Source organism: Octodon degus, unplaced genomic scaffold (genome assembly GCF_000260255.1).
Source record: "Octodon degus isolate 3935 unplaced genomic scaffold, OctDeg1.0 scaffold00087, whole genome shotgun sequence".
Classification (NCBI taxonomy): Eukaryota; Metazoa; Chordata; class Mammalia; order Rodentia; family Octodontidae; genus Octodon; species Octodon degus.
Genome location: NW_004524663.1, coordinates 10,324,721 through 10,336,923, shown reverse-complemented (window position 1 = coordinate 10,336,923; position 12,203 = coordinate 10,324,721). Strand labels below are relative to the sequence as shown.

General features: G+C 43.3%; 1 protein-coding gene and 1 pseudogene across 9 annotated transcripts in view; one reads left to right on the top strand and one right to left on the bottom strand.

Annotated features, from left to right (window-relative positions):
* Positions 1 to 12,203, top strand: part of Spata6l (spermatogenesis associated 6 like) — a 99,400-nt gene that overhangs the window by 3,991 nt on the left and 83,206 nt on the right. For 3 of the 9 annotated variants that reach the window (XM_023721906.1, XM_023721907.1, XM_023721905.1), the window contains exons 1-2: positions 8,968 to 9,289; positions 9,474 to 9,611. In XM_023721906.1, coding sequence (XP_023577674.1) covers positions 9,065 to 9,289; positions 9,474 to 9,611 — 363 coding nt within the window. In that variant the 5' untranslated portion in view covers positions 8,968 to 9,064. The other 6 variants (XM_023721912.1, XM_023721910.1, XM_023721908.1 and 3 more) reach the window with 5 other exon arrangements.
* Positions 800 to 2,621, bottom strand: LOC101571371 (annotated as a pseudogene).

Here is a 12,203-nt window from a genome sequence, read left to right as displayed (position 1 = left end):
GCTTTGGGTGGGACTATTTATAAGTAAAGATATCTCATGATACTGGAAAATGATTAGAACATGCAAACTCATACAATAGCTTTCGTCCACTTCTTAAAGGGTCCAACCACAGGAAAAGCCATTTAAAATGTTGGTAGATTTAAGAAAGTTGGAATGTGGGCTGTATTGAATTGGGCAATAATTTCCTCAGACCTGGCGCAGAGCTACATTGCACTTAGTAGATTAAAGCAGCAGACATGATGACATTGTTTAAAAACAATACAACACGTCAAATTTCCCTTATATCTATAGTTCAGTTATGTCCAAACATTCCCCATATAGTCTCCTGCCCAGAAGCAGATCACAACATAAGGCCAGAGACACAAAGGCGAATGCTGAAGATCAGAGTTACAGCATGGATCACAAGTCTTCATTCAAACACACCCCAGAGCTTTTTTTTTTTTTTTCAGTTTGTTAGAGTGTTTTATAGAAATTTTTCAAAATAATTTCATCCCATAGCTCCATTAAATTGTGTTTCTCTTTAACTGATAAGGATAACAACTAATTTTACTCTTGCTTTTTTTTATAGTAGAAAGAAATAAAACTATCAGTCAGACTCCTTTACTGATATTTGAGGAGTCTTTAGCCATATCACCCCAAATGTGCCCAATCTTTTCTAATACTTGAGGAAAAAGAGAGGAAGTCTCTCTGACATTGTGTCTTCAAAAGAGTTAAATCACACTTACCCATGATTATTACTGTTGTCTTAGATGATAAAAAAGGAAAATACCCAATAGTCATTAAATGGTTAAACTGTTCTTTACTGCAGGTATTTTTGCCTATCACCCAAAAAGATACAAAATGAACATATAATTGCGATGCTAACTGTTGGATATGCTGGTTGACACATCTTCTTGTCCCTATAAAAGTTTAAAGGAAACAGACAGTAGTTTTTCCTAGTAATGTTATAGAAGTAACCAACTGTGTCCATCACAGCTTATTTGAGGTCCTGTAATCCTCTGGATACATGTAAGGAGCCATGGTTATCATTTTCTCAACTCCCCACATCTGATCACATTTAGTTACCATGGAAACTACAAAGGAAGGAAAATTGTATTTATTCTAATATTAATATACTGGGATTTTAAAGCACCCTTCCTTCCATAGAGCTCTGGAGTGGTGATAATGTACCAAGGGTTGCTGTGTTTTCCAGCATATGCTCCTATCTGCTGAGGATCCTGGGAAGGATGGTAAATTGGTCCTGGAGCCCTTGTGAAAGGAGGCAAGGTCCCACTGGAGGAAACACTTGTGGCCTAAAACCTGGGGGTGAGGCAGTCTCAGGGCAGTGTTCATCACTGCCTTCCGAGTAGGTTGAAGTAGTTGGCAGAGGCTTCTTTTGCAGCTGCAAGTGGAAGGAGAGATCCTGAAAGTACTGGAATAGGCTCTTGCTTGACCTCAGCATCTGTGGATCCATTGTTCTCTTTCTCTTTCCCCCTACCTGCCTAGGGTCATCTCCATTTGATGTTGAGTCTGTGGCCATTATCAATCAACTTACTAAATAAATTCTCAGCAGCCACTTCTGTAGCCTGCCTTGTTGCATATTGGGTGAAAGCACACTGCTACTGATACCTCTGTATAATAATAGTGATAGTCTGACTGTCTTTAAACTGGTAGACCTATCTCAGTAATGGCATCACCCAGACCACCAATTGTAATGATAGTTCTATCCTCTGGCGGGTCTAGATGACACATTGGGTTTTTTTTTTGATACCAGGAATTGAACTTAAGAACTTGCATTTACCAGGCAGGTGCTGTGCCACTGAGCTATATCCCTGGCCCTAGATGAGGAATTGTTGAAACCAGCTTTAAAAGCTTAGCTTCTATAGGGTCATTGATTCCATAATATTGGTCATTAGTATTCTGATTAGCAAGAGGATTATCTGGATCTGTAGATAGATGCTTTTGTGTCTGTATTTTAGTCTTTGGCAGGTGGAAAGCCAGTTTTTCCAGCTCCATTTATTGCTATCTTTCTTGAGTTTTTTTATTGATTTGCCACACTAGGTTATAAAATGTGGGAGACTGCCATGCTTGGCTCTCCTGAGAAACAAAGCTCCTTGCCTCAATCTTTTCCTGGCTTTTACGTTAACTCTGTTTACTGAGATTCACAGATTGAAGCAGATGTTCCTTTAGTTGGTCAAAAGCATGTAATCCAGTCCTGTCAAGACTCTGATGAATTGCAGTATAGCAAGGTGGCAACACTCTCAACACTCAGGTGAGAAAAGCTCCTGTGTTGATGGCTGCAAGGGGGTCTCAAGCAAGAGTCTGTGAGATTCCAGAGCTAAGACATGAGACAGCATCTCAGCTGAGCCCATAGGACTCGGAAAGAAGTATAGCCTTCTGGAAGTAAAGGTACCAGCCTTGCATACATCAAGCTATCAGTTGCACTGCTAATTGGAGGCCTCTGTGCCAGTGCAGAACTCCTCTGTTTCTCATGACAGCCAATGCCTGCGAAGTTTCCCTTCCCTAGCACTCCTCCATGACCCCTACTCACCTCCCTGGTTGATAGCCAATAAAAGCTGTGAGAGCTCAGACTCATGGCCCTTCTGTTCCACAGAGTGTATTGGGTCAACCCAAAGCTTCATCTTTAGAATTCTCCCTTTTGTTTTATTTTTCCACCCATGTGTCAAATTGCTGGGTGGGAGACTTATACCCTCCATGGGTGTTTTGGTAACAAAAGATTTCATTAATATTTATTTTTGATTTTGCAGAAGATTGTAAGAATGCAATCTTACAATCTTAGTTGGTTGTTCCACTGTCTTACTAGATTTTACCCTTGCTTTCTTCCTACAATTGTCATCTTCTAAGTCTTTTTTATTACCAACCAGAACCATCTGTGTCTTAACTCCAATAATCTGTTCTTTCAGACCTTCTACATCATTGCATGTGGCCTGTGTGATGATGGAATAAACTAAAGCAAAGCCTTGTCCATTTTTCATGTACAAATCCCTCATTGTGTAAACTTTTCCATTCTTGTAGTATTCAAGATTTCAAGCATATACTGCTATACATCTACCTTACTTTGAATTCTGTAAGACTCTTCTGTCAGACTGTTAATGGCTCTGTCTATATGTTCCCCCAAAGCCTCATGTAGTCATAGGTGGGGCTTATTCAGAGGTGGCTGGATCTAGAGTGTGTGATACTGGAATTGATCTATGGTGCAATGCTGAAGGGCACTAGGATTAAGGGTATGAGTGCTACCCACACTAAGTAGCCTGGGTAAGATAAATGGGGCAGAAAGACACTGTTAAGGCCCTTTGCATGCTTTGCTACCTTTTTCATGCCCTGTTTCTCCTCTGTGAAACTTGTCTGTTATCCACCCAGGCTTTGTATACTCCCATTATATCTCTAGCTATTTATTTATTTATAGATCTATTTTGATTGTCACTCTCCTTGATATTTTAGTATTGGTGTTATGGTTTGTGTCTAGATGTCCCCCAAAGCCTCACGCAGTTATAGCTGGAGCTTTTCAAGAGGTGAGTGGACCCAGGGTGTGTGATGCTGGGGTCATGGGTGTGTGATTATTAAATTAGTCCACTGATTGATTTGGTACTTCCTTAATTCAGGTAGCCTAGATAAAGTATAAATGGGGCAAAAATAAAGCTACCACTGTCCCTTCTTTGCTTTAGTACCTCCTGCATGCTGTGAACTATTTTCCCTCTGCAGTGCTTCTCTACCAAGCCACCCTGCCTTGGAGCCTGTTGACTATGGACTGAAACGTGGACAAACTGATAGCCAGATAAACCCTTCCTTCCTTAACTGTGGGCATTGGGTAGTTTGTGTCAGCAAGAAGAAAAATAACCTAGACAACTGGTAATTTACCTATAAGAATCATCATAGGTCCCTCGCCAGCAATCGTGTAAGGTGGCGATTCAGTGCTCTGGATACTTTTTTTTTTTTTTGTGGAACCAGGGACTGAACTCAGGCCCTTGCGCTTGCCAGGGAAGCGCTTATTCCACTGAGCCATCTTCCTGGCCCCATTGCTGTGGCTACTGTAGGTAGCCAGGTGCCCTCCTGTGTGTCTCTTGGCATGCAGAGAGACAGCGCACTAGGGTTGGAGGACGGGTGTACAGTGCTGGCCTTCGTCACACTGAGTTTCTCCCTTGCAGGTGAAGGCACTGCAATCACTGATGTGAACACCCAGTTCTTCTCTGGTGAAATCTTTGTGTACCATTTGCAATTGTATAATTCGCTAATGAAAAATATGAACAATAAATGACAAATCACATGCACACATATATTTTCGAGACAGCAGTGGGTCTCCCAGATTTCTGAAATTGGCAGGATGTAGCTACTTCCTCCTCCCTTCATTTTTTAAAAAAAATCAAATACAATAAATGGAAGAAATGCAATTTCCTTTACTTAGTATTCTTGCTTTGCTTGTTGCTTCAGCCAGATTTTATAGTTACTGAGGCTAAGGCCAAGCGCTTCCCCGCCAAGTGCAAGGGTCTGAGTTCAATTCCCGGTTCTGAAAAAAAAAAAAAAAAAAAAGAAAAGAAAAGAAAGTGTGACTCAGTGCTTGCTTTAAACTCCAGGAAAGATTGAACAATACAGTGAAGAGAAAAAAATAACAAATACTCCTGTTTTTGCTAACAAAGGCTACCTAACTTTCAAATATGTTATGCTTCCATTTCTAATTAGCATGCATTGCAGTATCTTGTTGACAGTAACCATGTTTTTGGAACCAAACATGAGGACACAGTAAGAGATTATCTTCAGGGATAGACAACTATATTAAATTGGAATTGTTACAGAAATGTAAGAGCCTAGCGGTCTCGTGGCCAACAAAAACGTACAGTACTTAAAATTATAACTGGTTATGATCTCATCCCACTTTTATACTGGAAACTGTAAACATTTTATAGTAATTGGAAAGGAAACTAGGACCCTTGGCATCTGGCCTGGCACGCCAGTACAGAGCAGCCTGCTGTGGCCAGGGCACCGCCCCAGAGTCCGCATCCACACCACGCGCCTGCGCGAGGCCTGGCTGCAGTTCTAAGGTCGGAGGCCACGCGTTCGAGTGCCCATAGCAACGCGACGCTTCTGCCTTCTATCAGCCCACCCCGCCTCATCAGTGTGAGAGACCCGTCCCGGTGGGAGGGACCTGGGCCAGGGGCGGGGACACATGGGGGAACAAGGGGATGGGGGGCTGGGGAAGCTTCTGGGAACAACTGTCCTAGAAAAATTGGTTTAAGGTTCAGCACAAAAGGAACTTGTCATTCCAGTCCTTTTGCCCACGCAGCGATGCCTCTGGAAGTGGTGGTGGAGCTGCAGATCCGGGCGGTAAGAAAACGACGCACCTCCCTGCTCTCCTTAAACCCCAAGTCAGAGTCTTAAAATGGTTTAGGTTGTCCTCACCACCCCTCCCCAAACTACCACACACGTCATCTTTTGGGACAAATCTTTGTCCTTAAGGTTCTTTACATTTGTCTTTCTGGACTTCATAAACATCAATTCAGCTCAGCAGCCCCGCCCCCCACTTTTTTGTTCTTCCAAAGCGGATGTATTTCTTAGCTTTATCTTAAATATTTGTTTTGAAACAACCCTGCATTAAGTTCAAGTAGGAGTTTCTTATTTTTAGGATAAAGATTTGTGAAAGGATTTTAACATTTATTTTAAATAATGGAATAATTTAAAAAGCCCACTTACTTCCTGAAAATCTGCTTTATGAACCAATCAGGTATTTTCTAAACTATTTCCTTTAGTGATGGCTTTGGCTTGCTGATTCCAAAAGGGAAATCGATAAATGTTCTACAGCTATTCATCCCATCCTTCCTAAGTGAAGCGCTGGGGCAGAGTGACTTCATTGGTCCTGTGGAGCTGTCGTCCTTATTTCAGTTTCCATTTTCCCATTCTTCCTCTGTGGTTAGTGTGCCTTTACTTCCAACCTGCTAGGTGTCTCTGTACAGGTCAGATTTACAAGCACAAGGCTAACAGGATGTTGCTAAGGAAAATCTTGCTGGCTTCCATACAATTAGCAAATGCTGAGGTTTCTTCGTGTATGCAGCTGCCCAACAAAGGTAATAAAAAAATGTCCTGATTTTGTCCCACTTTACTGACAGCAAATAAGGCCAGACCATGTTAATTGTGCTGTCGCAATTGCAAGCTTTTAAATTTTGAGCAGGAACCCTTGAGAAGCTAGTGTCTTCCATATGAGAGTAGAAGCTTTCTGTCCTTTTTTTTTTCTTTCTTTTTTTTAAAGTACAGGGTCTACAAGGTCTCTGTAGGTAGAGTGGACTTGTAGTGATCCTCCTGTTTTCAGCCTCCCAAGTGGGCATGGTGGCGTGATTACAGGCGCTCTACCATGCCCAGTCTGAGAGCAGAAACTTTCATTCTACTTCATTTAACATTAATTTTATTTTAAAATTTAAAAGCCACTTTTATTGTATAATTAATTAACAAAGAAATCATCTTAAGCACTCTGTACTGCTCAGGATGCTCCACTAAGTCAGAAGAATTGCTCTGTGCTTCCGATGCCAGCAAACTGAGGCTCTGGCAATAAAAAGACAATTTAGAAGAATAACTAAAGGCAAGAAAGTAAGCCCTAGACTACAGACTTGTGGACCCTGCAAGAGGAAATTTCATTGCTTTCCAGTGTCTGGCCCTAATATTGCTGTGATTAAAATGAAGGATTCTCTGAGGTTAAACAACAAATACAAACCACTTAGAGCTTTACAGTATAGCTGATTCAGCAACTGAAGAGGTAGTCAGTGTTCAGGGAGTTGTGGGAATACAATAACTTTATTTAGAGTAGTAGCTGTTCCTCTTTTGGCATGCCCTCTTTCTCACAAAGTACAGGCTTCCCCCCAATCACAGGCATTGTCCAGGTTCCTATCCATGTCTCTGTCAAATCCAAGTCCATAATTCTATTCATAAATGCCAAAATAATTGGTCATTACCTTAAGATAACAGTTCCAGGGATAACTTAAAAGATTTTCTTTTCATGTAGAGTAGCATTTAAAACACAACCCCTTCAGTTTTTCCAGGTCTGGAAAATAGTGAGCAGGGTCCACTATGGAGTTGGTGGTCTTTGGTCTTAACGATTCGGGGAGGCACCTTGGATGAACAGCTTTGCATGTAAAGTCAATGTAAACGGGATTTAGAGGTTACACTTAGTGCCCGATACAGCAACAGGCTGACCTGATGAATTTCAAGTAAAATACTGTTATCTACAGCATGCTCTATTGCAGGAAAATGAATTCTGTGTGAAAAACTACAGCATACAGATCTTCCTTATCGTACATATGAGAAAGCTTATGCACTTGTATTGAAAAAATCATGTTATTTTCCCATTTTATTACTGGAAACATTATTCAGTGGAGAAGCCGGGCACTAGGGCCCCTCTCCTCATATTGGTCATTGATATACTATGTGGTCCACCTACCTGTAAACTCCGTTCCTTTGACTCTGCCTAGCAGCCTTGCTTTCCTGCCTCCTGTCACGCCCTGCTACCAGTTGTCCACATAATTAGCATGAAGTCGTCATCTCATACTTCTCTGTGGGTAGCTTACACATGCCCACCTTTAAGTGTCTCTAAGTTCTTGGTCTGCTCTCCAAGTGCTAAAAGACAGTATTAGAGTAATGGGAAATAAACATCCAACATCTTTCTAAAGGTACAGGGAAAGAGAAATAATCTCTTTTCTCATTGCCAGTCAACAAAAATGAAAGAGAATATAAAAAGGCTTACCAAGAAAATCAGGATTAAGAAGGAATTTCACCAGTTGTGACAACAGCTCTTCAGGGAATAAACTAGAAAAACCTATTCTTTCCATTTTTAAAACACTGTTTCACATCATCTCAGGAAAAGAACTAGGATTAGTATGTGGCTTGTCTGCATGTATTTTTATGGATGAAGATCGTGTTTATTTGTCACAATTTAATTTACAAGTGAGATGTTGATTTATGGGATTACTACACAGCACAGATCATGTCAGCTTTTGTAAAAACAGCAACCATATAACCACAGCTTGGTTTCTTTTCAGTTGTCTTGGAGATAGAAAACAATTGTTGAATACACATATAATAGAAGGGTTTTTTGATTTCCCTAATATGGCTGTATTTAGTAATGGCCTACATGTGCTCTGGCTTAGTAACATATCAAGTTGGTGGGACACCAGAAATCCCAAAGGAAGCCTGAAATATCTTAAGAGAGGCCGCTGGTTTAAGCTTGGCATCGAGTGTGGAAACCTTCAGACCTCCTGATGTCATCATTAGTGAGATGGTGTCACTGTTGATTCCACAGTACAAACAGGAAGGGAGCATTATGGGGTGAGAGCCAGCAATAGTCCACGATGCTGTATTGCATATAGCCCAGAAAAAAGCCAAAAGCCACATCAGTGACATTGTGCCGGCCCAGCATGACCCTGGAGAGCCCTAAGACGAAGGCCCACAGCACCACCAACACTCTCAGTGGAATGGCCAGTACCAGGTGGTTCAGGATGAACCTGGACACCAGGGCAGCCCTTGTGGCATGGCCCGAGGGGAAGGAGTACTTGTCCACTGAGAGGGTGACAAACATGTCCATCTGATTGTGGGCCGGGCGGCGCCTTCGGACCAACCCTTTGATCAGGCCCACCAGCAGGAGGTCCAACAGCAGGGCGAAGAGCAGGTTCATCAACACTTCGCGCCCGGCCCAGCTGTCGCTCCTGCACAGGCAGTAAAGGGTGCCCAGCAACCAGGGGATGCCGTGCCCCGAGATCTCCAGGAGCTTCATGAGGGGCCTCGCGCTGCCCCAAGACGACTTCTCCCCCGCGCACACCCCCAGCTTCTTGGACAGCCACAGGTCGATGGCCAGCAGGGAGCGCAGGGCGATGCCTAGGAAGGACGGGTTCAGGTCCATGCGTGCTTCCTCGGGCAGCGGGGGAGGGGGAGCCTGCGAGGGACCCGCGGTGGCCAGGGGAAAGGAGCCGCGGCGGTGTACCGGGCTCTCGGACGCGCGGAGCCGGGCGCAGGGGGGGCCCGCGCCCGCCGCACGGCTGCTGAGAAGGGACTGGAACTCGAACCTGCCGCTGCCGCCGCCGCCGCCGCCATGGGCCGGGCTCCCCGGGCTGCTCGACGTGGAGGCGCCCAGCGGCCGTCCCTCGACGCTCCTCCGGGGGCTCGGCATCGCAGCGGGCGGCTCCGAGCCCGGGACCCGGCCGTCCTGGAGCGAGGCTTCCTGGCTCTGCGGCGTCTTCCGCTTCCGCACTGCCATCCTGGAGGGGCGGGGAGAGGCGCCTGCGAGAGCGCGATTGTGACACCTGGTGGAGACCGGGTGAGGGATAGACATTTGCAGTTTGTGGGAGGAGAGGGGAGGATGGATGCGGGGAGATGCAGGTAAGAGCGTGCCCTTGAGCGGTTCCATCTCAGGGCTGTGGAGGGTAAGAGAAATAGAGCCCCATTCAAAACCAAACAAACCCTGGCTGCTCTTTCACTTTGTTGTTTTCTGTCTTTTTAAGGTTTCTTGCCCTGGAGTGTTCCTGCCCCACAAGCAAGATGTGTGCCTCGGGGTCTACCTCCTGAATCAGTACCTGGAGACAGACTGCTTTCGCTCTGTGTTCCCTGTTGTGATTCAGCAGAGCATGAGATTTGAAAAGGTGATCTTGATTTTCTCATTGGATTTTGCTGTGTGAAGATAACCGAATGGTTCTTATAAAAAAGCCACAGTTCTCGAAAAGTTATTTTGTAAATTTCCCTAAATAAGAATTACCCGAAGGCCCTTCAGCACAGTACAAAAACCACAGTTGGCCTTGAAGCAAAACCACAGTTGGAAGACTTTTGCTTGAAGGTCTGAGCCAAGTTCTGCCAATCTAGTGCTAAATACCCTGGTAGATGTTTGCTATTTTTGGAATTCCCATGGCATTTTCTAACTGGAGCAGAGTGAGCACTTCTGAATGTTCTTAGAGGTGTGAAAGACGGTTGCATTACATTTATGAAAGAGTTATTAATAAACTGCAGACTGAGGGAGGCTCTCAGACCCAGAAAAATAATGAAAAGCTATAACCGAATAGTTCAGTTGTGCAACTGGAATCTTGTAGTGACACCTGGTTTATGTAGCCACAGTGATATAAAGGCTTGATTCTGGTCTGGTGAATGTGATCAGGATACAAATAACCAAACCAAATCAAGCAAACAAACAAAAGAACAATCCCCTACCCTCTTCCTGCTTCAGTACTTAAAAAAGTGAATATTCATTTTGTTAGTCTACAGTCACTAACAATTCCTAAAGTGTTTGTTTTGGATTTAGTGAATCAGTTTTAACCTTAATAAGTCTAATGATTTTGCCCCAAACAGTGTTACTCAGGGGGATCTTTTTGGAGGGAGGGAAGGCTCCCAGGGGGAATATAACACTTCGAAAGGTCTAGTACTTGATGCCCACAAAATGACCTGTTTTAGCCTGAGGATGAGAGAGCAGAAAACTGGTTTATTGAAGGGCGAGTGTCTTAGTCACTTTTCTCCCATACTGGCTGGCTCCAAGGCAGAGTGGCACATAGCAGAGGGCAGCAGTTCATGGCTGCAGAAAAGACAGCACAACAGCTGGAGCCAAAAGGGAGGAGCATTGCGGAGCCAGCCTCTTCCCCTCCCTGTATGCAGGCCGCCTGCCCCAGGGCAGGTGTAGCAGCCACACCATAATCCCAGTGTTGGACCATGAGGTTGGCACAAACTGGAAGCTGCCCCATGAATGCATGAGGCTTTTGGGAGGACATCTAAACCCAAAGCATAACAGCTAGGATTGTATGTAATGTTTCTATAAATCATATTCTTTTTACTTAAAGAACGTGCCAAATGGGTTGGAGAAAGAGAGAGATCTAGAGGGAGAGCAAGAGCTGTTATCTTGGAATATACATTCAGAATCCAAAGGAACCTAATTTACTATATTTAGGCGTTTGAAGTGTAGAAAAGTAGGTGGTAAAAATGCACTTTTTTCTCACTAACTTATTTATTAGTGTTATCAATGTTCAGTTTGCCTTATAGAAGATTTTAAAAAATTTTATAAGAATCTCAAGGATACAAAATCATGAAGCATAGAATCATAAATCTGTAAATGACCTTGGGAAGGAAGAATATCCCTCCTCACATCTTTGGGAATAAAGGAGAGTGAGTTTCAGGGTCACATTTTAGATGCTAACTACTGCTCTGTTAAAAAGTGGTACATTTGGGATTAGTAGTCAAATATATCCCAGAGCTATTTTTTTCTTTTCATAAATTGAAATTAAATAATTTCCCTCTTGTATGAATTGTTTGAGTTTATATTCTAGCATTTTTTCCCCAGTTGGTTTTAACTTTCTTGTCTCTGTTCTATTCTCTAGCTGTAAATACCTGTAGCACGTAGTGAAAACATTTTCTCTTTTTGAACCATCTGTGTTATTCAGAACTAAATGTTCTAAAACATTTGGATAAACGAATTCCTCATAAAAATTCATGAGCCATTGTATTTGAACAGTTCACATTGATCATTTACTCAGGACTACTTGAGAAAAATCCTTTGATACTGGTATATTAGTTTCCTGGCACGTAAGAGTCTCACAGGTGGGGTGGCTTTAACAGCAGAAGTGCTGTAGTCTGGTATCTGAGATGAAAATGTCTGCAGGGCAACACTCGCTGCTGGCACGAGGTCAGCAATTGTGAATGTTTTAGAGACTGCGTGTCCAGACGGCAACTCCAGACCCACATATTTACCACAAAGTGCCAACACTGCAATTACATCTGGATACTGAGGTATTAGTTTAGAAAAAACAACTCATATATTAACATTGTTTATCTTAAAAGCAAAATGTAATAACAGAATTTTCAGTGATACAAAGAGGTTTTCATTGAGAGGTGAAAGTTTGCATTTAGGGTGCTTCCAATTAAATGTGACCTTTGCTTTTTTTTCATAATTTTATTGAGAAACAAATAGCAATGAGACAGTTTCAAATTAAATTGGTAGAACAGTTTCAGTAACACATTGCATACTCTCTTGTCACTCAGACCTCGCCAGCAAGGAAGACGCAACACATAGCTCTTCCTTCAGCGGTTTATTCAGGCCCCTTACAGCAAGCTTCTTCCTCCCCAATCCCCCAGCCCTTGGCTAATATATACTCCCAAGCCCAATCCCAGTGCGCCACGTGGGGATCGCCCATGGGTCCAGCATATGCGGAAGCCAATCATGACTGCAGCCCTGGCCATATAAGGAGTTGTTGTGCACA